This window comes from Tachyglossus aculeatus, chromosome 6 (genome assembly GCF_015852505.1).
Source record: "Tachyglossus aculeatus isolate mTacAcu1 chromosome 6, mTacAcu1.pri, whole genome shotgun sequence".
Lineage (NCBI taxonomy): Eukaryota > Metazoa > Chordata > Mammalia > Monotremata > Tachyglossidae > Tachyglossus > Tachyglossus aculeatus.
The window spans coordinates 19,186,861-19,211,133 of NC_052071.1; the positions used below are offsets into that span (position 1 = coordinate 19,186,861).

The following is a 24,273-nucleotide window of genomic DNA, read 5'->3' on the forward strand; positions in this document are numbered from 1 at the left end:
TTTTTTCTGGAGATACTTTTAATTATCAATAACCGTAGCTGTTTTTCCAAATACCTATTGGTCTGCTTGTCTTCATCTGAGGGTATTTTCAGAGCACAAATTTGACAATGTATTTTCTCATGCTCTTGATCACATTTAAGTCAAATGCAGATAATGGCAGAAAATAAAGTCTGGGCTTTATTGAAGCCCCATTACAAGCAGTGGGGCCTAGGGGAAAGAGCGTGGGCATGGATTTCTAAACCCGGCTCTGCTGTCTGCCTGTTGTGTATCCTTGGACAAATGACTGAACTTCATTGGGCATCCGTTTCCTCATCTGTACAATGGGGATTCGATATCTGTGGTCTTTTCTACTCGGACTCTGACACCCATATGAGATAGTTGAATATGACGTGATGGCATTGTATCTACTAGAGGAGCTTAGCAAATACCGTTATTATTATTATTATTCTAGTGCCTAGTTAAATATTTGGCACATAGTAAATCCTGAATGCCACAGTTATTATTACATTTCTTGCTCTTTGGTTATAATATCAAAAGTTTGGCGTTCTGACTTACCAAGAAAGGAAAATGAGTCATTTTTTTCCATTAGCCACAACATAATCTGTATAATTTTCCATTTTCCTAAGCTTTTAAGCCACTTAAATTTTCCAGTTAAATCTAACTGTAGAGATGGTTAAAGCTTGGGATTATCAATCTTCCTCAAAGTAGAGCTCAGGATTGTGAGTCAGGAGTACCGAGTTCTAATTCCTGCTCGACTGTTACCTGCTGAGTGACCTTGAGTGAGTCGTTTAATTTCTCTGTGCCTCATTTTCCTCTTTTGTAAAATGGGGGTTTAAAAAAAAACTGTTTTCTCTCTCTTAGATTGTGTTGGTCAAGGACTCTGTCCAGTTTGATTATTTTGAATTCATTCAATCGTATGAATTGAGTGCTTACTGTGTGCAGAGCACTGGACTACGCGCCTGGGAAGTACAAGTCGGCAACATATATAGACGGTCCCTTCCCAGCAACGGGCTCACAGTCCAGAATGGGGAGAACAGTCTAGAAGGGGAATCGATTCCAGCACTTAGCACAGTGCTTGGGAGATGGTTAATCATCATTATTGTTACTGAATATTGGTGTAGTCACAATTTAGACCTTGCAGTGGTCTTGAACTATTTTTGGTAGCTCTAGATTTAACATAATGTAAAGTATGTATAGCCAGAGATAATACCATCTATCCTCAACAATAAAATATGTAACTTAGATCTAACATAAAACTCCAAGACCTACGTACATACTCTCTTCCTATCCTCTCATTATGTTTGGTTTCTTTGTCCCTGGCCCACAATTTTGTGTGATTCCATTTTTTTAAACAAAGAAGAAATATATTTTTCAGATATGAGCCATCGTATTTGTGAAATAAAGAAAATCACTTTTTGATTGAGCCAATATCTAAGATTGATTTTATCCTTGTTTTCCTGATTAATCCCAATTTAGAATCCATTTAGAAACTCTATTTCCATTTTTCAACTTGAATTTCTGTGCAAGAGCTTTAAGAGAGAGAATCACATTAATGTTGCATGGAATGTATACAGTACCTAAATGAGATATAATGGTACTTTCTGTAGTTTATTTACATAGTCAATGTAGAATTGAGATAACCCTTGCTTCATATCCTTGAACAGAAAACAACCGAACCTTTTCAAAGGTATATGTCTGTAGCCCAGAATCTGAACCTCATGCAAGCTAGAAGGAAGTTTCTTAAGAATCTCTCTCATTGTTTTACTTTGCAAAAAAAGGAAACTTTTTTTAAAGTGAAATGGCCCTGCTAATGTAGATTACCATTCAATAAAAATAAATGGTACAGAAAAGTATGCAGTAGTCAACTGGCTCATAAAATAAATGAACACAATTCACATCCATACAGAATGAGGAAGAATTAAGGGATAATCATTGAATGTAAAAGTGTTTGGGATGGGGGATGTTATGCCCAGTTCCGTTTAATTCTGGGAAATCATCAGGAGTTCAGCATGAAGATGAAAGGAAGTAGGAAAAGGGAGAAAGGAATGAGTTGCACCAAGTGTAAATGAATTTAGAATCATAAATCTTTATCCAAAATGGGAAAATTTGGATCCATTTTCCAGGAAATTGTAGTCAAAAAATACCTTTCTGGTAATATTTGTACCTTTCCTCATTTAAAAATGGTTTTTGATTTTATTTTCATTTGACACTGGAAAAGGATGGGAACATTAAGCCAGAATCTCTTTAATAATAACAATAATAATGATGGTATTTGTTGAGCGCTTACTATGTGCAAAGTACTCTTCTAAGCACTGTGGGGGGATACAAGGTGATCAGGTTGTCCCATGTGGGACTCACAGTCTTAATCCCCATTTTCCAGATGAGGGAACTGAGGCCCAGAGAAGTTAAGTGACTTGCCCAAAGTCACACAGCTGACAATTGGCGGAGCTGGGATTTGAATCCATGACCTCTGACTCCAAAGCCCGGGCTCTTTCCACTGAACCATTCTGCTTCATTACTCAAGATGAATAATAATAATTAATCATAAAAGTAATTGTGGTATTTGCTAAGAGCTTGCTATGTGCCACATACTGTACTAAGCGCTGGGATAGATACAGGCAAATCAGGTTGGACATGGTCCCTGTCCCATGTTGGCCTCACAATTTCAATCCCCATTTTACAGATGACGGAACAGAGACACAGAGAAGTGAAGTGACTTGCCTAAGGTGGCACAGCAGAGCTGGGATTAGAACTCATGACCTTCAGATTCCCAGGCCTGTGCTCTATCCACTACCCCTTGATGATTAGAAGATACCCTGAAAGTCAGAGAGGTTGAGACAGAGCAAATGCAAGAAGTTAAAGGAGAAATGAAAAAATTTGATTAACAGATTTTTAAGTTTCTTCAGATTTGGATAAATGATGGATCCTGTGCCATATCTCAAAATGTGAATTAGTGGGTACTGCTTAGTGCAATTAAAAATTTATCTTATACTCTCTCTTATTCAGAGTTGCACATTTTGTTTAAAATGGGTATCTTGGATATACAGAAAATATAAATTTGTTTTCACTATAGCTGGTGAAGGTTTTGAAAATCAATCTCTCAAATGAAAATTAGAGCATAGAGTTAGTGCCCCATGATAACGTAATGCTTTGTTCTGAAAATTGGTTGACAGGAGATAGTGACATGAATCGGGGTTTACTTGAAAAAGTTGTCATGATTTTTATTAACTCCTTGGTTTATTATAGTAGGTCAGTCAGACCTCCTTTCCCTATAAAATATTCCCTTCTTGGAGTTTGCTTTTTGCAAAACTATTTCATTTTTATGGGTGAAAAATACTTGGTTAGGTTCACAAAGGTCTGGTATCTCCAGTCTAAGATGGCTTTCATACCAGCTCATCAGTAATTGTACCCATTTACTGTTGGACTTTATTTATGAGGTTGACCACAGAACATCTCAGAATCACTTGCCACATTTTAGTTCTATCTAGAAAAGATATATCTAAAAATACTTCCGTACTGAAACACCCTTGGAAAAAGAATTCCATATGCTTGTGTGAAGAAGTCTTTTTATTATCTTAGAGCACCAGTGGGACATCTGGCTGGCTGGATTCACAATTCCTCCTCTCATCAGACCCTTCCTTAATTTGTTGGGGGGTTTTCCCCAACCAAGTGAAATAATATTTTGCTTACTACTGTAGGTAAGGTCAATTAATGGAGTTTTTCATGGATTTTAGAAAATTATTGCTATTATATTTTTCAAGCACTTACTGTGTGTCAGGCATTTTTCTCTGTGCTGGGGTAACACAAGTTAATTAGGTAGGACACAGTCTCTGTTCCACATAGAACTCAGTATCAGTAGGAGGGAGAACAGACATTGGATCCCATGTTACTGATGAGAAAGCTATTGCTATCCACCTTCCCTTCTGGACCAGGATTTTCTCATAGAATAAATAACATATACGTGCCATATGACACATCACACGGATCTGTTTTGATTTGTCCATTTCATTTCTGCAGAACACTGACAAAGCCCAATTATTTAATAACTTGTCAAACCCCATTTTTATTTTTTATATGTTTCAGTTTGTCAAGGGATAAGCTCAATTCCCCTGGGCACAGAGATGAGCCAAATGCTTTTAGCTAAATGAATAAAAGGTTAACTATACATCCCAGGAAAATGTTTACTGGGTAAAAAAAAAAAAAAAAACTAGAGTTCCTTTGGCTTATGAATCTTTTATTGAGGTGCTTTACATTTTTGCCCATTTTCTGTAAAATGTTAAAGATGATAGTAAACGACACTATTTTGAGGTTACAGGTGCACATATTACTCTTTATTGTACAGGTTTTGAGAGGAGAGAATGTTTTCTTCTTTGAATAGGATTTTATTAATAAACTTTCAGTTTCCTATGTGCCTATTTCCTTTTAGCAAAATCTACCTTTCCCTCTTTAAAATTTAAAATTGTACATTAAAATGGATGCAGAGCACTACTCCAACTGACTGTTTATCACAAGATTTCAAAATAGCTTGAAGTCCTTAGGCTATAGCAGTGTGCTTAGATACGTACGTATAGGCCTGGTTTAATGAGAGAGTAGCTGAAATCAAATACTGCACATATGGCCTCCTGCCACTCCTATTTTCAGATATGAAATCATTGTTGAATATACGTATATGGAGAAGCAGCGTGACTTAGTGGAAGGAGCACGAGCTTGGGAATCAGAAGTCTTGGGTTCTAATTCCAGCTCCATCACTTATCAGCTGTGTGACTTTGGGCAAGTCACTCAACTCTGTGCCTCGGTTACCTCATCTCTAAAATGGGGATTAAGACAGTGAGCCCCACGTGGGACAACCTGATTACCTTGTTTCTACCCTAGCGCAGAGAACAGTGCTTGGCACATAATAAGCGCTTAACAAATACCATCGTTATTATGTATATTATATATATAATGTATATATATGCAATCTTTATGTCCAGTTTAAAGATCATAATAATAGTTCTGGTGGTATTGGTTAAGTGTCCAGTATATGCCAAGCACTGTACTCAACACTGGGGCAGGTGCAAGATAATCAGGTTGGACACAGCCCCTGCTGTGAAAGTGAAACTTTGTCATTGAGTGTGACTGATGATACCTTCCACATCATGTGCATCCAAAAATTTCCTTTTGCTGCAACATTTCCTTTATTGGCCACGATACCTGTCCCGACTTACTTTCTCCCTGTTGGACTCATCATCTTCCAGAGTCTCTTTTCCAAGACCACACCATACCCGCTTCTGATTGTTTCACACCTTGCTGACTTCTCTTTGGCAAATGACTCCCTGCTGCCCACTACTCTGCCACCTGGCTTGAGGTTTGCTTCTCTTCTGCCCACCCTTTCTATGATTTCTCCATTTCTGTTTACCATAGGGCAGTTCTAGAATAGTCTGTGATTAACCATTCTCCTCACATGACCTGTCCAACAAAGTATGATCTGATGAGTATTGTTTCTGTGCTCCGGTCTGATCACTGTTTGTGATCTTGGCTTGCCACTAAATGTAAAGTATGGTGCCAAGCCAGTGGTGATCCTGTAGTGAGTCAAATGGGACATCTGTGTTGGTAAATTTTTCTATCTTTGCATCAGTGCGTGACCCAGGAAGCCAAAATTCATTGACACCATTCAGCTCTGTGTCGATGATGTTTGTCAAGTGTGAGCTGATAAATACTTTGGGTCATCTTCAGTCCATATTGCTTTGTCCATTCTCAGACATTCTTTGTCCATTCCCTTGGTCCATAATCATCAGCATGGGAGAAGCAGCTTGGCTTAGTGCCGAGGAGAGGGGGGTGGGCCTTGGGAGTCAAAGGTTCTTGGGTTGTACATATTTACAGTAAATAACTGTTGTATTTATTTTGTTAATGATGTGCATATAGCTTTAATTGTATTTGTTCTGACAATTTTGACACCTGTCTACATGGTTTGTTTTGTTGTCTGTCTCCCCCTTCTAGACTTTGAGCTCTTTGTTGGGTCGGGACCATCTCTGTATGTTGCCGACTTGTACTTCCCAAGCGCGTAGTACAGTGCTCTGCACACAGCGCTCAGTAAATATGATTGAATGAATGAACATAAACCGAGTGGTTTTTCAGAAAAATGATCAGGGCAGCAGAGTGAGGAGGGAAAAGGCAGGATGCAGGGACTTCAGCAAGTAGGCCGATGCAGCAATCAAGGTGGAAAACGAGTGCTTAGATCAGTACGGTGACAGTGTGGATGGACAGGGTGGCTTGTCTTCCACTCTATGTACACATCAGGATAATTCCTTTCTCAGCCCAGTTTTAAAACATGCTGTTCAGAATCCCAATCTTCATAAAGCTTTTGGTTGAAGAACAAACCCTCCCCCAGTTTTTGTTCATTCATTCAATTGCATTTATTGAGCACTTACTGTGTGCAAAGCACTGTACTAAGCACTTGGGAGAGAACAGTACAACTACAGACACATTCCCTGCTCACAGTCACAGGGGAAATTGTCAGCCAATTGGTCTGATACTTGCAGTGATCTTCCAGTGAACAATGGTTAGGTCACACTGTTTGAGACTTTTCACTATATATTTAAATAGTTTATTTTACTACGTATTTAAATAGGAGAAGAAATAAACTTTAAGTCTTTAATCACCGTTCTAGGCACAAGGCTGGGAACGGTATAGTAAAGTTGATAGAAATGTTCCTTCACCAGCAAGGAGTTCACTCTTTTATTTTGCCTTGCTGTCTTAACTCTGCCCAAGTTCTGTTCACTATATGGCAATTAATTGGATATTCTGATCCTATCCATTCTCCTCCTATGAGCCGTTCTACAACATTCTGTTTCAGGGCCATCGTCTTATTGATGAGTAAGTTGCCTGAGTTCTTCTGCTTCCATTGTGGAATGGACAAAGCACATGATGAATTTCTCAGGACAGCAGAATTTGCGTGGCAATTTTTAGAGCCCCTTTTATTAATGGTGTGAGGTTCATAGCAGTCTTCGTGCTGTTCTTGTCCCATTTTCTGAATCTGTCATGCTGCAAAGATCCTATCTGCTGTACTGCATTTTAGTTTAGAGTCACAAGGGATTTGAATACAGTAAGGTCCCTGGTAATTTAATCAGAAGAATTCTGACTAGAACCTTGCTGGTGAAGAAGTGGGTTTTCGGTCAATTCGGTTCTTTCCCTGTTTTTCTGATTGATGGTGGCTTCTATGAAATCTAGAGGCACTTCATCCAAAAGAGGAAGGCGGACGAATGCCTGTTGATGTCTTTAGGAATGCCTTCAGATCAAGGTATTTTATCATTTTTCGTGGATCTGACTGTGGCAGCCAATATGTAAATAAAAATTGGAGTTTCAACAGTGTGTCTTCACATTTTGGCCAGTTTTCATCATGGGCGGTAGTATATCAATAGTATAACCCTCTGAACTGTAAGCTCGTTGTGGACAGGGAATGTGTTTGTTAAACTGTTGTGTTGTACTTTTCCAAGCGCTTAGTACAGTACCCTGTGCCCAGTACATGCTCAATCAATACTATTCATTATACCTTCATGGCTCTGAAGGGAGTGAGAAGCAGCGTGGCTCAGTGGGAAGAGTACAGGCTTGGGAGCCAGAGGTCATGGGTTCTAATCCCGGCTCTGCCACTTAGCTGTGTGACTTTGGGCAAGTCACTTAACTTCTCTGTGCCTCAGTTACCTCATCTGTAAAATGGGGATGAAGACTGTGAGCCCCACGTGGGACAACCTGATCATCTTGTATCCCCCCCCAGCGCTTAGAACAATGCTTCACACGTAGTAAGCACTTAAGAAATGCCATCATTATTATTATTATTATTAGTGGTGACTTCATCAAGCAGTAGAGGAAAAAGTCATAGCTTTTGGTAGGCAAGTAATTCCTTATAAAGAATGCAATGGTCTGAGTGTTATACATGTAATTCTGTGATCTCTTTAAGATTCCTTCGTCATCTCTATTGTCTCTGGAGCCATCTCTTCTCTTTTAGTGGTGCTGGGGTGCTTTGTGTCAGCCCAGCTATGCTTTTCAGGGATAGATAAGAGCCCTTGGTTCTGATCGGTGGAAACGTCTTCTTCAGCCTTAGCATGCCACTACTTGTCAAAACCTCTCAGCTCATTATGGATTCCGTGACACGCTTTCCTCGGCAAGCCTTTGGTCTGTGTTGTAAGGATCTACAAGGTGTGGTTGATGTATTACTTATTTCATTTCACCTGGCTCTTGGATAGCAGAGCAAATTTTAGCCATACTGGTCTTGGTGCTTTCCTCTGGAAGCCCCCACAGTCTGAAAGATACCAGGTAGAGAATATCCCAGAGAGGCCCAGAATCATTGGCCACAATGATGGAGGCCAAGACCATTTCTCGTTCTGAAAGGTCTGCCTCATTAAGGTTGCAAAGTTTCTCACATATGTCTTCATTCCCCAGAAAATTGTCATTTAACATTGAAGAAGGCACAAGGGTTTTTGGTTCTAAAAGGTCTACCTCATTAAAGTTGCAAAATTTCTTGCATGTTTCTTCATTCTCGAGGAGTTTGACATTCAGCCACCTGAGTATCCTGGATGCCACTTTGCATTACAATGGCTTTGTTAGTGAAAGTTTGGACCTTGACAGGCAGTGTGATCATTTCAGCACTCAGTCCTGTCTATAGCAGGAGTAATATGAGTATTCATTTATTCATTTATTGGTATTTATTAAGCGCTTACTGTGTGCAGAGCACTGTACTAAGTGCTTGGGAAAGTACAGTACAACAATAAACAGTGACATTCCTTGCCCACAACCAGCTCACAGTCTAGAGGGGGGCAACAGACATCAGTACAAATAAATAAAATTACAGATGTATGCCTAAGTGCTGTGGGGCAAGTAGGGGTGGGGGGAAGAGCAAAGGGAGCAAGGCAGGGAGATGCAGAAGGGAGTGGGAGAGGAGGGAAAGTGGGGCTTTGGCTGGGAAGGCCTCTTGGAGGAGATGGGCCTTCAATAAGGCTTTGAAGGAGAGGAGAGTAATTGATTTGAGGAGGGAGGGCATTCCAGGCCAGAGTCAGGATGTAAGTGCTTAGTACAGTGCTCTGCACACAGTAAGCGCTCAATAAATACAATTGACTGTGTGCCAGAGGTCGGCAGCAAGACAGGTGAGATCAGGGCACAGTGAGAAGGTTAGCACTAGAGGAGTGAAGTGTGTGGGCTGGGTTGCAGAAGGAGAAAAGCGAGGTGAGGTAGGAGGGGGCAAGGTGATGGAGTGCTGTAAAGCCAGTGGTGAGGAGTTTTTGCTTGATATGAAGGTGGATGAGCAAACACTAGAGATTTTTGAAGAGGGGATCATGCTGAATGCTTTTGTAGAAAGATGATCTGGGCAGCGGAGTGAAGTATGGACTGGAGTGGGGAGAGACAGGAGGCTGGGAAGTCAGCAAGGAGGCTAAGGCGGTAATCTGGGCAGGATAGAATGAGTGATTATATCAATGTGGTAGCAGTTCGGATGGAGAGGAAAGGGTGGATTTTAGCTATGATGTGAGGGTGGGACCGACAGGATTTGGTGACAGATTTAATATGTGGGTTGTGCATCTAGCTTTACTTCTATTTATTCTGATGACTTGACACCTGTCCACATGTTTTGTTTTGTTGTCTATCTCCCGCTACTATTCATTCATTCATTCAATCGTATTTATTGAGCACTTACTGTGTGCAGAGCACTGTACTAAGCACTTGGGAAGTACAAGTTGGGGGAAGTACAAGTAGACTGTGAGCCTGTTGTTGGGTAGGGACTGTCTCTATATGTTGCCGGCTTGTACTTCCCAAGCGCTTAGTACAATGCTCTGCACACAGTAAGTGCTCAATAAATATTGAATGAATGAATGAATGAGAGAGAGGAGTCAAGGATAATGCCAAGGTTACGGGGCCTGTGAGACGGGAAGGAGGGTGGTATTGTCTACAGTGATGGGCAAGACGGGGAGGACAGGGTTTAGGTGGGAAGAAAAGGAGCATCATGAGAATATGAGAAGCAGCATGGCCTAATGGAAAGAGCACAGGCCTGGGCGTCAGAGGCCCTGGGTTCTAATCCTATATCTGCCAAATACTTGCTCTGTGACCTTGGAAAGTTGCTTAACTTATCTGTGCCTCAGTTCTCCTGTTCTCCTTCTGACTTAGACTGTGAACCTTGGGCGGAACAGGGACTCTGTCCAAACTAATTAATGTGTACCTACCTCAGCACTTAGAACACTGCTTGGCACATAGCAAGTGCTTAACAAATATTGTAAAAAAAGAAAAAAGAATCCTTCAGCTCTCCCTGCGGACAATGATATAATCAGTCAGATGCCACTTACTAGGATCTTGCATGTATCCAAAATTTCCTTCTCAGTTTCATTCATTCATTCAATTGTATTTACTGAGTGCTTACTGTGTGCAGAGCACTGTACTAAGCGCTTGGGAAGTACAAGTCGGCAACTCAGCTGTAAAGCGAGTAAATCTAATTCTGTGACAAGCAAATATTATGAACCCAAGCTTTCTACAGTCAAGGAAAAAAAAAAACATGATTTCATACCTGCACAGCTGCAAGATATAAAAATGGGCTAGTTTGAGAGTCTCTTGCCAAATATTCTTGACAAAAAATAAAGAAGAATAAGTAAATTCAGGGATGGTCTGTTCCAAAAACAGATATATGAGTTCTGGTTGCAGATTTAAAAGAATAAACAAATGTGATCTAAAGGACCTGAATGTGGAAATGAGGCTCATTGAGCTCTTACTGTGTGCAGACCGCTTGGAAACATACAATACAGTAGAGTTGGTAGACATTTCCACTGCTCAGGAAGCACTTACGGCCTCCATCAATAACAAATTGTTAACAAAAGTCCCTTCAGCTTATTCTTTTTCATGACATTTGTTACTTACTATGCACCAGGCATTGTAGTAAGCTCTGGGGTAGATACAAGCTGGACACAGTCCATTTTATAGATGAGGTAAATGAGGCACAGAGAAGTTAAGTGACTTAGCCGAGGTCACACAGCAAAGTTCATACCTCCTGACAACTGTCTTATCTAAGGGATTAATTTGCTGAGAAGCCCACACCTTCACATCCTGCCTCTGGTCTGGAACTCCCTCCCGCTTCATATCTGACAGACAATTACTCTCCCCACCTTCCAAGCCTTATTGAAGACATATCTCCTCCAAGAGGCCTTTCCTGACTAAACCCTCATTTCCTCTTTTCCCACTCCCTTTTGCATCACCCCAATTTGCTCCATTTATCCATCCCTCCCTCAGCCCCAGAGCACTTATGCCCATTTCCATAATTTATTTACTTATATTAATATCTATCCCCCCCTCTAGACTGTGAGCTTGTTGTGGGCAGGGAATGTGTCTTCCAACTCAATTGTGTTGTACTTTCCTAAGTGTTCAGTACAGTGCTCTGCACAAAATAAGCACTCTGCACATAATAAGCGCTCAATAAATACAGTTGATTGACTTACGATTGTGTGACTTTGGGCAAGTCACTTAACTTCTCTGGGCCTGTTACCTCATCTGTAAAATGGGGAATAAGACTGTGAGCCCCCCGTGGGACAACCTGATCACCTTGTAACCTCCCCAGCGCTTAGAACAGTGCTTTGCACATAGTAAGCGCTTAATAAATGCCATTATTATTATTATTATTATTATTATTATTATTATTAAGAAGGGGTCGTTCCTTAGCATGGAACTGTCAACCGCAGTAAAGGAGCTTAGAAATGGAGCAGCCAAATTTCTCAGATGCTTTGGCCAGAGAAAATTGCACTTGAGGAGGGATGTTAGGAGAAGGAAGGGTGGTTTCTGTTGTGCCAAGCCCAAGAGATGGGGCAGCATGGCTTAGCGGCAAGAGCCCGGGCTTGGGGGTCAGAAGTCATGGGTTCTAATCCCAGCTCCACTACTTGTCAGCTGTGTGACTTTGGGCAAGTCACTTCACTTCTCTTCTCTGTGCCTGAGTCGTCTCAGCTGTAAAATGGGAATGAAGCCTGTGAGCCCCATATGGGGCAACCTGATTACCTTGTATCTACCCCAGAGCTTAGAACAGTGCCTGGCACATAGTAAGCACTTAACAAATACCATCATCACCATCATCATCACCACTGTGGATAAGCATGTTAGTTTTGACCCAGCCAAGTAACCACTCACTAGATTGGGATCTTGGGCCTGAAACCCAAGAGACTGAGATACGGAGGGTCTGGGAATGATCCTACAAACTTGCTGAAGTTTTAGCTTGGAATCTCCTGATGATGTTGCTGGATCTTGGGAACCTGAGGCAAGCAAGTGCCAAGGTACCAGGAGAGGGAAGCAGGCTGGATGCCTATTTCTGCTGCCCCTCTGACCCTGGGGCACATAGAAGCAGCTAAAAATGATCCCTTAAGCAAATAGATTACAGGGACCAAGAAGGAGCATTTGGTTATCCAGGATAATCCCAGGATAGGGGCTATATGAAAGGGTTTAGTACAGTGCTCTGCACACAATCAATCGGTCAATCAAACAATCAATCATATTTGTGTGCTTACTGTTTGCAGAGCACTGTATTAAGGGCTTGAAGGAGAACAGTGTAACAGATGCATTCCCTGGCCACAACCATCTTACAGTGTAAAGGCCTAGATTGAATAGATTGACTTTTGTGAAAGATTCACTTTTATATCCTGTGCTGTTCTTTCTGTTGGCTGAGCACTGGGGGGGGCTCCATAATATCTGCTGCGAGTCATTCACTTACATTTCCATAACAGTTATTATGAGCTAGTATTTTGGTAAATTCCTCTGGAAGGCATAGGCCACTGCTGTGGCATTTACAACCCACTGTCGTCCAATAATTTTTCTCCATGTTTCCGCATCACTAACCACTCGTGCCCTAAAATGCCCTATAAGAATCTATTTACCAGGCCTGAGTACTTCTGAGTCTGTCTGGATCGCTGAAGAATATTTCATTTGCTCAATGATGTCAATTGTGTAAAGTGTCTAGGCTCAAATAGTTGTGGCAAAGCATCTCTGATTTAGAAGTAAGCAAGTAGGCAACAAATCAATATCATATTTATTGAGTGTTTACTGGGTGCCGAGCACTGTACTAAGCTCTTGGGAGAGTACAATATAACAGAGTTTGTAGAGTTATCTAGGCTCATTGTAATGGCAGAGCACCTCTGGTTTAGAAATGGGCCACAAATCAATCAATCATATTTACTGAGTGCTTTCTGTGTGCAGAGCACTGTACTAAGTGCTTGGGAGGGTACAATATAACACCGTTGGTAGAGGTTTGAGGCTAAAATAGTTGTGGCGTTAGCATCTCTAGTTTAGAATTAGGCCACAAATCAATCAATCATATTTACTGAGTACTTTCTGTGTGCAGAGCACTGTACTAACAGCTTGGAAGAGTACAACATAAAAGAGTAGGTAGAGACATTCCCAGTCCATAGCAAAGGCTATCATTCTTGAAAGTATGCCCATGCCTCATCTTTAGCTGTGAATATCTTGCTAAACAAAAAATCTAGAGCAGCGTAATTGCTTTCGCCTTGTGGACAGGGAAAGCGTCTTTTGCCCAGTTGTACCTTGCCAAGCACTTACCAAAGTGCATGACACACAGTAGTTGTTCAATAAATATCATTACTACTGTAATGAGATTCCTCTTGGGCCCATGTTGATTGCCTGAATCAGTAGCTTGTGGGGAAGCCACCTACGGTGGTGTTAGTCGGCAGAACATTGGGAGGATGGGATCCGCTGTATGCGATTTATACGCTCGGCTGTATTTGTGGTGCAGTATAGGCACTTGTGGGGACATCTTTTTGCTATATGGGATTCATAAACTAGGTTATGTTTGTGGTACAGTTCAGCCCTTTTGGGGAAAATCTTTTCATTTTATGTCGCTGAAGCAGAATACCATGAGTAATAAGGTCCAAATCAACCAATCAGTGGTATTTATCGAGCGCTTACTCTACTACTGATCAGTTATGAAGCATACTAAATTTTTTTCCGTCATCGTATTTTGTAATAATGGCTGCAGCGAGCCAGTCCCAAAATATTCACTGTGATGTGGGGCTGAATGCAAAGGTACAGTTTCCTGTTGGGTTTAAGAAGGGCTGGTGTATTATACTTGGCTATTAACTCTATTAACTCTAAGTTCGTCCTCCAAACTGTAAGCTCACTGTGGGCAGGGAATGTTTGTTATGCTGTTAAATCATACTCTCCCAAGAGCTTAGTACAGTGCTCTGCACACAGTAAATGCTCAATAAATATGATTGATTAACTGATTGTTGTTGTCCTTATTGTTCCCAAGAGGGACAGAGACTGTGTTTAATTTTTACCCTTGTATTGTCCCCCAATGCTTAGTACAATGCTCTTCACTCATTAAGTGCTTAATATGTACTGCTACCATTACTAGTGTCCTAAAGTTTAAAGATGGCTATTTGGAGTTAAGTTTGATCAATCAGACCACTTAGCAAGAAATAGTTATTTTGTCATTCAGGTGAGCTGGGTCAAACACTCTTAGAGTTTAGGCTATGGTAGTGAATCCTAATTATGGTGCACATTTCTGTAATAATAACAATAATAATAATAATAATAATAATAATAATAATAATAATAATAATAATACTTTTGGTATTAAGCACTTACTATGTTCCAGGCACTGTAGTAAGCACTGGGGTAGAAAAAAGCAAATTGGGTTGGACACAGTCCCTGTCCTAAGTGGGGCTCACAATCTCAATCCCCATTTTACAGATGAGGTAACTGAGAACCAGAGAAGTGAAGTGACCAAGGTCACACAGCAGACAGGTGGTGGAGCCGTGAATAGAAGCCACGACCTTTTTACTCCCAAGCCTGTGCTCTCTCCATGCCACCCTCCTTCCTTACATCTTAGTAGACAATGCAATTTTGCCCTTAGAGTTTTACCAAGTTCTTTTCCACTTTGAAGCCTCTGACTTTGGTTTCCTTTGCCTTTTTCCTTAGGCATTTCCTCTTTAAACATGGATCGGGTTCTTCAGCTATCTTCAGCGCAGCCAGTCAGAACTACCCATTAACCTCCAACACGGTTTACTCTCCACCTCCCAGGCCACTGCCTAGAAGCACCTTCTCAAGGCCCGCGTTCACTTTTAACAAGCCGTACAGGTGCTGCAACTGGAAGTGCACGGCTTTGAGTGCCACCGCCATCACCGTGACCCTGGCTTTGCTACTAGCCTACGTCATTGGTAAGTTCTGCGATTCTCCGCTTTTACTTGGAAATGCACCTTGGGAAGGAGTGGGAGGGACGTACTCTGGTAATTATGGGAATCCTCCAAATTGGCAGCCAGGATGGTAAATAACAAATAGATTTCTAATAGGTTCGTTTGCCCTTAACCTCAAATACAGCTGAAAAGCCAAGGAATCCTATTCGGGAAGAAATATTTATACCACTGGTAGAGCCCTATTGATTGCAATTACCATAGTTAGCCATTTTCCTTTGAATTTAAAGGTTATAGTTTTCCCGTTAGAAATCATAAGTACCAATCTACGAAAGCTCTAAAATGATTTTTATACAGCATTATATCTAACAAGTCTTGAGGTGTATTTTGCTTTAGGAAATCTAAACTTTATTTTATCTCCTTTGACCAGTATTACAATTCCCTTTTACGTGTGTGTGTGTGTGTGTGTGTATTTGTGTGTGTGTGTGTGTATATATATATATATATATTTTTTTAATGGTACTTGTTGAGTGCTTACTACATGCCAGGTACTGTACTAATTGCTGAGATAGAGTCAAGATAATCATGCTGGAAACAGTCCCTGTCCCATCTGGGGCTCATAGTCTAAGCCAGAGGAAAATGGATCAAATCCCTATTTTACAGACAAGGCCACTGAGATGCAGGGATGTTAAGTGATTACCCCAAGGTCGTATGGCCCTGACAAGTGGCAGAGTTGAAATTATAACCTAGGTCTTCAGACTCCTGTGCCTGTGTCCTTTCCGCTAGGCCAACTACTCCCCCAAATTCTTTCCAATATCTATCTCATTTTTCCTCTTATTTTAATTTTGAGCAAAAATCAGTTTCATTCTCAACAGGTAAATACTTCTGTTGTTTTATTATGTCTATGCATTGGAGGATGAATTCTAAAATAGGAACTATTTTTTTAAGGGGAGTATTGCAGATGGTCTTGCTGTTGCTGTGATTAAAATCACACTCACTTGACAGCGAATCTTATTGACTTGTTGGATGGCATTTTATTTTGACTGAACATTAATTTCCTTGGCTGAATGGTTTTGCAGTCTGAAATGTAAATTATGGAGGAAAATGTGTGAACACTGAAATGTATAAGAATGCATTATTCTCAAAACAAATTGAATAGCTGAATAGGAAAGTCTGTTCTGTCCTACGATATCACAAGTGGCTTCCTTTGTTATTCAACAACCTTCCTATTTGACATAGCTCTTTTCCACCAAGAAACAATAATACTCAGATACCCCATAGGTATTCATTCCTTTGCGCTCTTTTACGGTTTTACAGAATTAGTTAAATATATAGATATTTCACAAATATTTTGTAGAGCCGCAAAGCCGAGGCACCGCAAGTTTTTTTCTTCCTCAATTTTCCACAAACACCCTCGAGAAGTATATATCAAAACATTACCACACTCCTCTTATGATTAGCTGGGTGAAATCTAGGGATTATTATGGAAAAAGAATACATACTTTTTTTGTCTTTCTAAAGAAAGGAGCAGCTGGGATCTCTTCATTTGTACCCTTCTGAAATCATGCCCCAGAGTCCTATGCTTATTTGAAACAGTAGCTTGAAGACTGGGCAGTTGTGCAGATATCTGAATCACATTTTTCCCTCTTTTCAAAATGTATATACCTCACCTTATTAAAAGTAAAAAAAAAATAAGGCAATGTCAACAGGGAAAGCATCTAGCAGGCAAATATTTGGGTGATTTTGAGGCAGGTGGGAGTGAGCCAAGATGAACTTTTTTTACATGTCTGCTGGGTTCCCACCCTTTCAATTTGCAGGTGGGTTTTATGGCAACTTTCTCCAGTTAACTACATTTGCATCAGGATCAAAATCTACTTGTTGTAGAGTCTTTCCACTGGGTATGCTTAGGGGAGTCATGGAGTCATAGTTCCAACCAGAAGAGGCTCTAAAAGACCTGTTTCCTGCTTCCAGGCAGGTGACAAAATCATCTGTGACAGATAGTGTCTGACCTTTCCCTAAAGATCTCCTCAGGTAAAGAACCTTTCTTGGTGGCCTCTTCACAAATACCCAACCAAATTCTCTCACGCTCCAAGACAGTTTCCCTTGTCCAAAACTCACTCCATAGAAAGAATGATTGGATATTATTCTCCCTAACAAAAAAAAACTTCATATAATTGGAAACAGATGAGTCATCATTATGCCCCCTCTTCCTTGACCCAAACAGCTCCAATTATTTTAACCTTTAATCTCAGAACCCAAGTTCCCACCCACCCCCTTTTTTTTTTTTCAAATTCTTCTGTGGTCTCCCTTCAGTGAATTGAACAATGGGTGACTTTCTTCACTCTGCTTGTTAATGTAAGCACTAGCAGAAAAACATCCTCCTTCCTATAAACAATGGCAGGTCCCAGGCTTAGGTCAGTTTGATTCTGACTGTCATTTGTTACCCTATCATTTGAAGGGGTAGGTAGGGGGATGCTCCCCTCTGAGTGAATGCATTGTAGTCTATTGTTTAAAAGATGAGTGAGGTTCATTGGTTGTCTAGCTGCTCTCCTTTAGTATGGGCTTGTAATAATAATAATGATGGCATTTGTTAAGCGCTTACTGTGTGCGAAGCACTGTTCTAAGCGCTGGGGGGAAATACAAGGTGATCAGGTTGGCCCCTGTGGGGCTCACAGTCTTAATCCCCATTTTACAGATGAGGGAACTGAAGCTCAGAGAAGTTAAGTGATTTGCCCAAAGTCACACAGCTGACAATTGGCAGAGTGGGAAATTTGAACCCATGAACTCTGACTCCAAAGCCCATACTCTTTCCACTGAGCCTCGCCTTTTAGGAATTGATAGGTCCTTATTTTATAGAAGTAATTTCAGTTCTTTCCAAGGGGTGATCAGCTGAGTAGAATCTTCATCGGTCATTTTAGGGACTTTGCTACAAAGAAACCTCATAACTTAGTAGTGTGAAAATCTAAATGAACAGAATGATTGCTTGGAATGAACAAATCGTAGTGTGTATCAGGTAGTTAGTTCCCTATCAGTTAGTGGTATTTATTGAACACTTAATTTGTGCAGAGCACTGAATAAGCACTTGGGAGAGTACAATACAACAGAATTAGCAGACTCGTTCCCTGCCCATAATGAGCTTATAGCCTAGCTTCCTCTTTCCATCAGCCGAGATTATCAATAAATTGAAAGCACACTTTTTGATATAAGTCCTGATTTTTAAAGCTGTAGATTTTCTGGCCCGGGAATGTGTTGTATTATCCCCTCCAAACGCTTAGTACAGTGCTCTGCACCACAAGAAGTGCTCAGATACCACTGATTGAACTTTCTTCTGGGTCTTCAGTTACCTGGAAAGCACGTGGGAATCTGGTTAAAGACTGCAGACTGGTGAGTTTCTTCATTATGCAAGTTTACTTGGAAGGGAGTTATAAAAATTGTTGCAGCAGTTGAAGACTAATTTCAGTCCCCACTGCGGAGACCATTAAGGCATAGAATCATTTACTGTCTCCAGGATTATGTCTGTGAAAGCTTGCACAGATAGTTTACTAGATCTTGAGCATGAATAACGTTAGTCTCAAAAGCAATATGTGAATGCTTATAAAAATGAAATTTCTCTATTATTAAAAACATACATGGTGATAAATCATAGTGTCAACTTATTCACTGAGCATTTACTATGTGCAGAGCACTGTAATAAACGCTTGGGAGAGTACAGTACAACTGAATTAGCAGACACATTCCCTGCCCATAAAGAGTTTACAGTCTAGACATGATATCCAATGCTTTAGTAATTTGAATAATCCATCTTGAATGCCTAGTTCAATTTCTACACCCTCCCCCTCCGTGAGACTCCTTAAGGACTGTTATCGACAAGTAGGGTGCAAAATAGGTTAATCGGTGTAAATCGGCCGCAGGGTTCTTGTACCCAGGGTGGTGACGCAGATAGGAAAAATGACTCGGAGACATGCGTTCAGATGGAGCAGCAAAGAAGGAAAGTGGCTACCTGCCTGTTCACCTCCCGGGAGAGGGACGAGTGACAAGTAGCCCCGATCCCATGCTCACTGTGTCTTTTATTGAGTTACAGCAACATGGGAGTGGGGCATTTGGAAATTTCAGGAATTCAATTGGGACCGGCAGGATGTTACAAATTCTCCTTGTTCTCCGTTCCCACGGCCTTGTGCAGGATGTTGTTATTTGCCCTATGGCCTTGCATAGATAGGTATGTACATTCTCCTTAATAGGGTTGTAAATTCTCGTTATCTTCGGATAGGTGTTACTTGTTGATGGCCTTGAAGGCATCTGTTGCAGACAATACAAAAAGGGGTTGTTCTCTCAGCCTGCACAAATGGAGGGTTACTGTCAGCGTACAGAAAATGGAGTCAGTCATGTCAAGTATGCTAGTGGACAACAGTTGGCACAGATTCTGATTTTTAAAACTGTAGATTTTCTGGCCCGGGAACGTGTTGTATTATCCCCTCCAAACGCTTAGTACAGTGCTCTGCACCACAAGAAGTGCTCAGATACCACTGATTGAACTTTCTTCTGGGTCTTCAGTTACCCGGAAAGCACGTGGGAAACTGGTTAAAGACTGCAGACTGGTGAGTTTATTCATTATGCAAGTTTACTTGGAAGGGAGTTAGAAAAATTAGTACAGTGCTCTGCACCACAAGAAGTTCTCAGATACCACTGACTGAACTTTCTTCTGGGTCTTCAGTTACCTGGAAAGCACGTGGGAAACTGGTTAAAGACTGCAGACTGGTGAGTTTATTCATTATGCAAGTTTACTTGGACGGGAGTTAGAAAAATCAGTACAGTGCTCTGCACCACAAGAAGTGCTCAGATACCACTGATTGAACTTTCTTCTGGGTCTTCAGTTACCTGGAAAGCACGTGGGAAACTGGTTAAAGACTGCAGACTGGTGAGTTTATTCATTATGCAAGTTTACTTGGAAGGGAGTTATAAAAATCAGTACAGTGCTCTGCACCACAAGAAGTGCTCAGATACCACTGATTGAACTTTCTTCTGGGTCTTCAGTTACCTGGAAAGCACGTGGGAAACTGGTTAAAGACTGCAAGACTGGTGAGTTTATTCATTATGCAAGTTTACTTGGAAGGGAGTTATAAAAATCAGTACAGTGCTCTGCACCACAAGAAGTGCTCAGATACCACTGATTGAACTTTCTTCTGAGTCTTCAGTTACCCGGAAAGCACGTGGGAAACTGGTTAAAGACTGCAGACTGGTGAGTTTATTCATTATGCAAGTTTACTTGGAAGGGAGTTAGAAAAATTAGTACAGTGCTCTGCACCACAAGAAGTGCTCAGATACCACTGATTGAACTTTCTTCTGAGTCTTCAGTTACCCGGAAAGCACGTGGGAAACTGGTTAAAGACTGCAGACTGGTGAGTTTATTCATTATGCAAGTTTACTTGGAAGGGAGTTAGAAAAATTAGTACAGTGCTCTGCACCACAAGAAGTGCTCAGATACCACTGATTGAACTTTCTTCTGAGTCTTCAGTTACCCGGAAAGCACGTGGGAAACTGGTTAAAGACTGCAGACTGGTGAGTTTATTCATTATGCAAGTTTACTTGGAAGGGAGTTAGAAAAATTAGTACAGTGCTCTGCACCACAAGAAGTGCTCAGATACCACTGATTGAACTTTCTTCTGGGTCTTCAGTTACCTGGAAAGCACGTGGGAAACTGGTTAAAGACTGCAGACTGGTGAGTTTATTCATTATTCAAGTTTACTTGGAAGGGAGTTATGAAAATTGTTGCAGCAGTTGAAGACCAATTTCAGTCCCCACTGCAGAGACCATTAAGGCATAGAATCATTTACTGTCTCCAGGATTATCACTGTGAAAGCTTGCACAGATAGTTTACTAGATCTTGAGCATGAATAACGTTACAGTAGTCTCAAAAGCAAATGTGACTGCTTATAAAAATGAAATTTCTCTATTATTAAAAACATACATGGTGATAAATTATAGTGTCAACTTATTCACTGAGCACTTACTATGTGCAGAGCACTGTAATAAGCGCTTGGGAGAGTACAGTACAACTGAATTAGCAGACACATTCCCTGCCCATAAAGAGTTTATGGTCTAGACATGATATCCAATGCTTTAATAATTTGAATAATCCATCCTGAATGCCTAGTTCAATTTCTACACCCTCCCCCTCCATGAGACTCCTTAAGGCGGCTTAGTAGTTATATTTGAAGTCCAGTATTCACAAAGAATGCAAAATACAATGTTTCATAAAATGAAAACCTGATCGTGCTGCAGCTAAAACTTAAGTATCTGCTTGTTAAAACAACCCTGAACAACATATGCACTTTGGAAACATAATTAGTGAAAATGTAATTAGTTAAAGCTAAGCAACTTCAGTTTCCCTAACATAAAAACCACGGCAGGATTAAAATTTCTAAGATATATTCAGGTGTTTGTTTTATACGGTTGTTTATTTGGGGAGCTTTCAAGTTTACATAATGGATTTTGTTTTGTTCAGGGATTGCCCTTTTATGACATAGCCCCTCAGGGGCCAATGATAGTACAAAAGCTGCTCTGAAATTCTGTAGGGGTCTGTATTCGTACATCTTTAAAGGCCAAGAATAGCAACTTTGCTGTTTTAAAGAAGATTAAGTGGTTTTCAGTCAGATCTACTTACCCTTGCTCCTTTGTTACCACACAGCATTAAACACATCTCTTCTGGCCGGGTATGCAGCATGGCTTAGTGGAAAGAACATGGGCTTGGGAGTCGGAGATTGTGGGTTCTAATCCTGGCTCTCCTGTTTGTCAGCTGTGTGACCTTGGGCAAGTCACTTAACTTCTCTGTGCCTCAATTACCTCATCTGTAAAATGGGGATTAAGACTGTGACACCTGGGACAACCTGATAACCTCGTATCTCCCCCAGCACTTAGAACTGTACATGTCACATAGTAAGCGCTTAACAAATACCACCATTATTATTATTATTCTCAACTCCCTACACTATTTACCTCCATACTGCCACTTCAGTACTGCCACGTCACCTAAGAATTTGGGTACTCACCCTCTCCTTCCAGTAGCGCCTATCTTTTATCTCTATTTCTTCCCCCTACTTGTACTCAATAATAATAATAATAATAATAATAATAATAATAATAATGGCATTTGTTAAGTGCTTACTATGTGCAAAGCACTGTTCTAAGTGCTGGGGGAATACAAGGTGATCAGGTTGTCCCACGTGGGGCTCACGGTCTTAATCCACATTTTACAGATGAGGGAACTGAGGCTCCGAGAAGTTGTGACTTGCCCAAGGTCACACAGCAGACATGTGCCAGAGCTGGGATTCGAACCCATGACCTCTGACTCCAAAGCCTATTCTCTTTCACCACATTGCTTCTCTAAATTTAATTCTAGTGTCCACTTCTCCCACTTGATTGTAAACTCTCTGAAGGCAGGGATCGTGTCTACCCACTATACTGACCTCTCCCAAACACTTATACTAAGTGCTGTGCAGCGACTAAGTGTCCAGTCAGCACTTAAGCTGTGAGCTCCCTGTGGGACAGAAACTGCGCCCAACCTCGTTACCTTGCATCTATCCCAGTGCTTATTACTATGTTTGGCACATCATAAGCTCTTAACAAATACCTCAGTTATAATAATTTTAAATGATTGATTCTACAAGTCAAGTTAGTCAGTCATTGGTGTTCATTGAGCACTTACAATGTATAGTTTATCAGGTGCTGGGGAGGAAAAAACAGAAGCATGAGGCTAACAAAAAAAGGCCCTCAAGAGCACACAGTAAGCGCTCAATAAATACAATGGAATGAATGAATGAACTTGAAATCTAATGGAGAAGACGTGCTGCAGAGGATTATTTATAAATAGTGGCGACAGAAGGAAGAACAAGAACATAACTGAGCACTGTTTACAATATGGAAAATGTCAGCATATTGAATAGTGAATACTATTGATCTGAATATCAATCTATACCTAAAGGCTAAGAGTGATTGATGGTTTGGGATGATGGGAATCAATCAAGGAAAGTCTCTTGACTTGAAAAATGTCTGATTTGGACGGTGAGGGAGTTAGCAACAATTTTGAGGTGACGGTTTGCCTCAAGTAATAGAATTTCACAAGACAAGGCCTTTCTCAAATGACAGTAATGTGAAATGTGTGTAATATAGACCACCAGTATAAATAATGAGTGGAGTCACCATTAATTAGGCAGATCGGGGAAAGACGTTAACTACTAAATGCTTAATGTTAATATTATTTACTGAGACTATTAGACGTGGTGCAATTTCCAAACAAATCGATGTACTCTTGGGCCAAAGTAGGTTCTAGTGCAATCAACCCAGCAAACATCATGGCTTGGAAAGTGGTGGTTAGCCCCGCTTCGATAGTTGTAACTTTGTACAGTGTGAGACTTTTGAAAGTCACTTAACTTTGCCTCAGATTTCCCTTTAGTGAAATAGTTCCCGTCCCCTTCAGTGGAAGTTGGAAGATGTAATAATACTAATAAAAAAATAACTGTGGTACTTGTTAAGTGTTTACTGTGTGCCTAGCACTGTTTTAAGCGCTGGGGTAGATACAAGCCAGTCGAGTTGTACACAGTACCTGTCTCGCAGAGGGCTCACAGTCTCCATCACCATTTTATAGCTGAGGGAAGTGAGGTTCAGAGAAGTTGTCACTTGTCCAGGGTCACACGGCAGACAAGTGGAGGTGACAGGATTAGAACCCTGATCCTTCTGATTCCCAGGCCCGTGATCTATCTCCTAGACACACTTGAGCAAATAGCAGTTGTGCATGTCAAATTGCACTGAAATTGCATTAAAGTTCATGCCTAAGAATTGTAATGTTAATGTGATTGTAGAAATGACCTTCTTAATTGAAAACCTAAAGTTATGTAGTCAGTCCTTCTGTAGGAATAATAATATGATAATAATGGGATTTGTCAAGTGCTTACTATATACCAGACACTGTACTAAGCGTGGGGGGTAGATAATAATAATGATGGTATTTGTTAAGTGCTTACCACTTAACAGTGCTTTGCACATAGTAAGCTCTTAATAAATGCCATTATATTATTATTATTATTGTTACCATGTGCCAAGCACTGTTCTAAGCACTGGGGTCTATACAAGGCAATCAGGT

The 24,273-nt window shown here is 40.8% G+C and overlaps 1 protein-coding gene across 2 annotated transcripts in view; it reads left to right on the plus strand.

Moving 5' to 3' along the window:
- Positions 1 to 24,273, plus strand: part of TENM1 (teneurin transmembrane protein 1) — an 849,492-nt gene that overhangs the window by 534,980 nt on the left and 290,239 nt on the right. For both annotated transcript variants that reach the window (XM_038747613.1, XM_038747612.1), the window contains exon 5: positions 14,926 to 15,164. In XM_038747613.1, the coding sequence (XP_038603541.1) occupies positions 14,926 to 15,164 (239 nt within the window). The remainder of the gene's footprint in view (positions 1 to 14,925; positions 15,165 to 24,273) is intronic.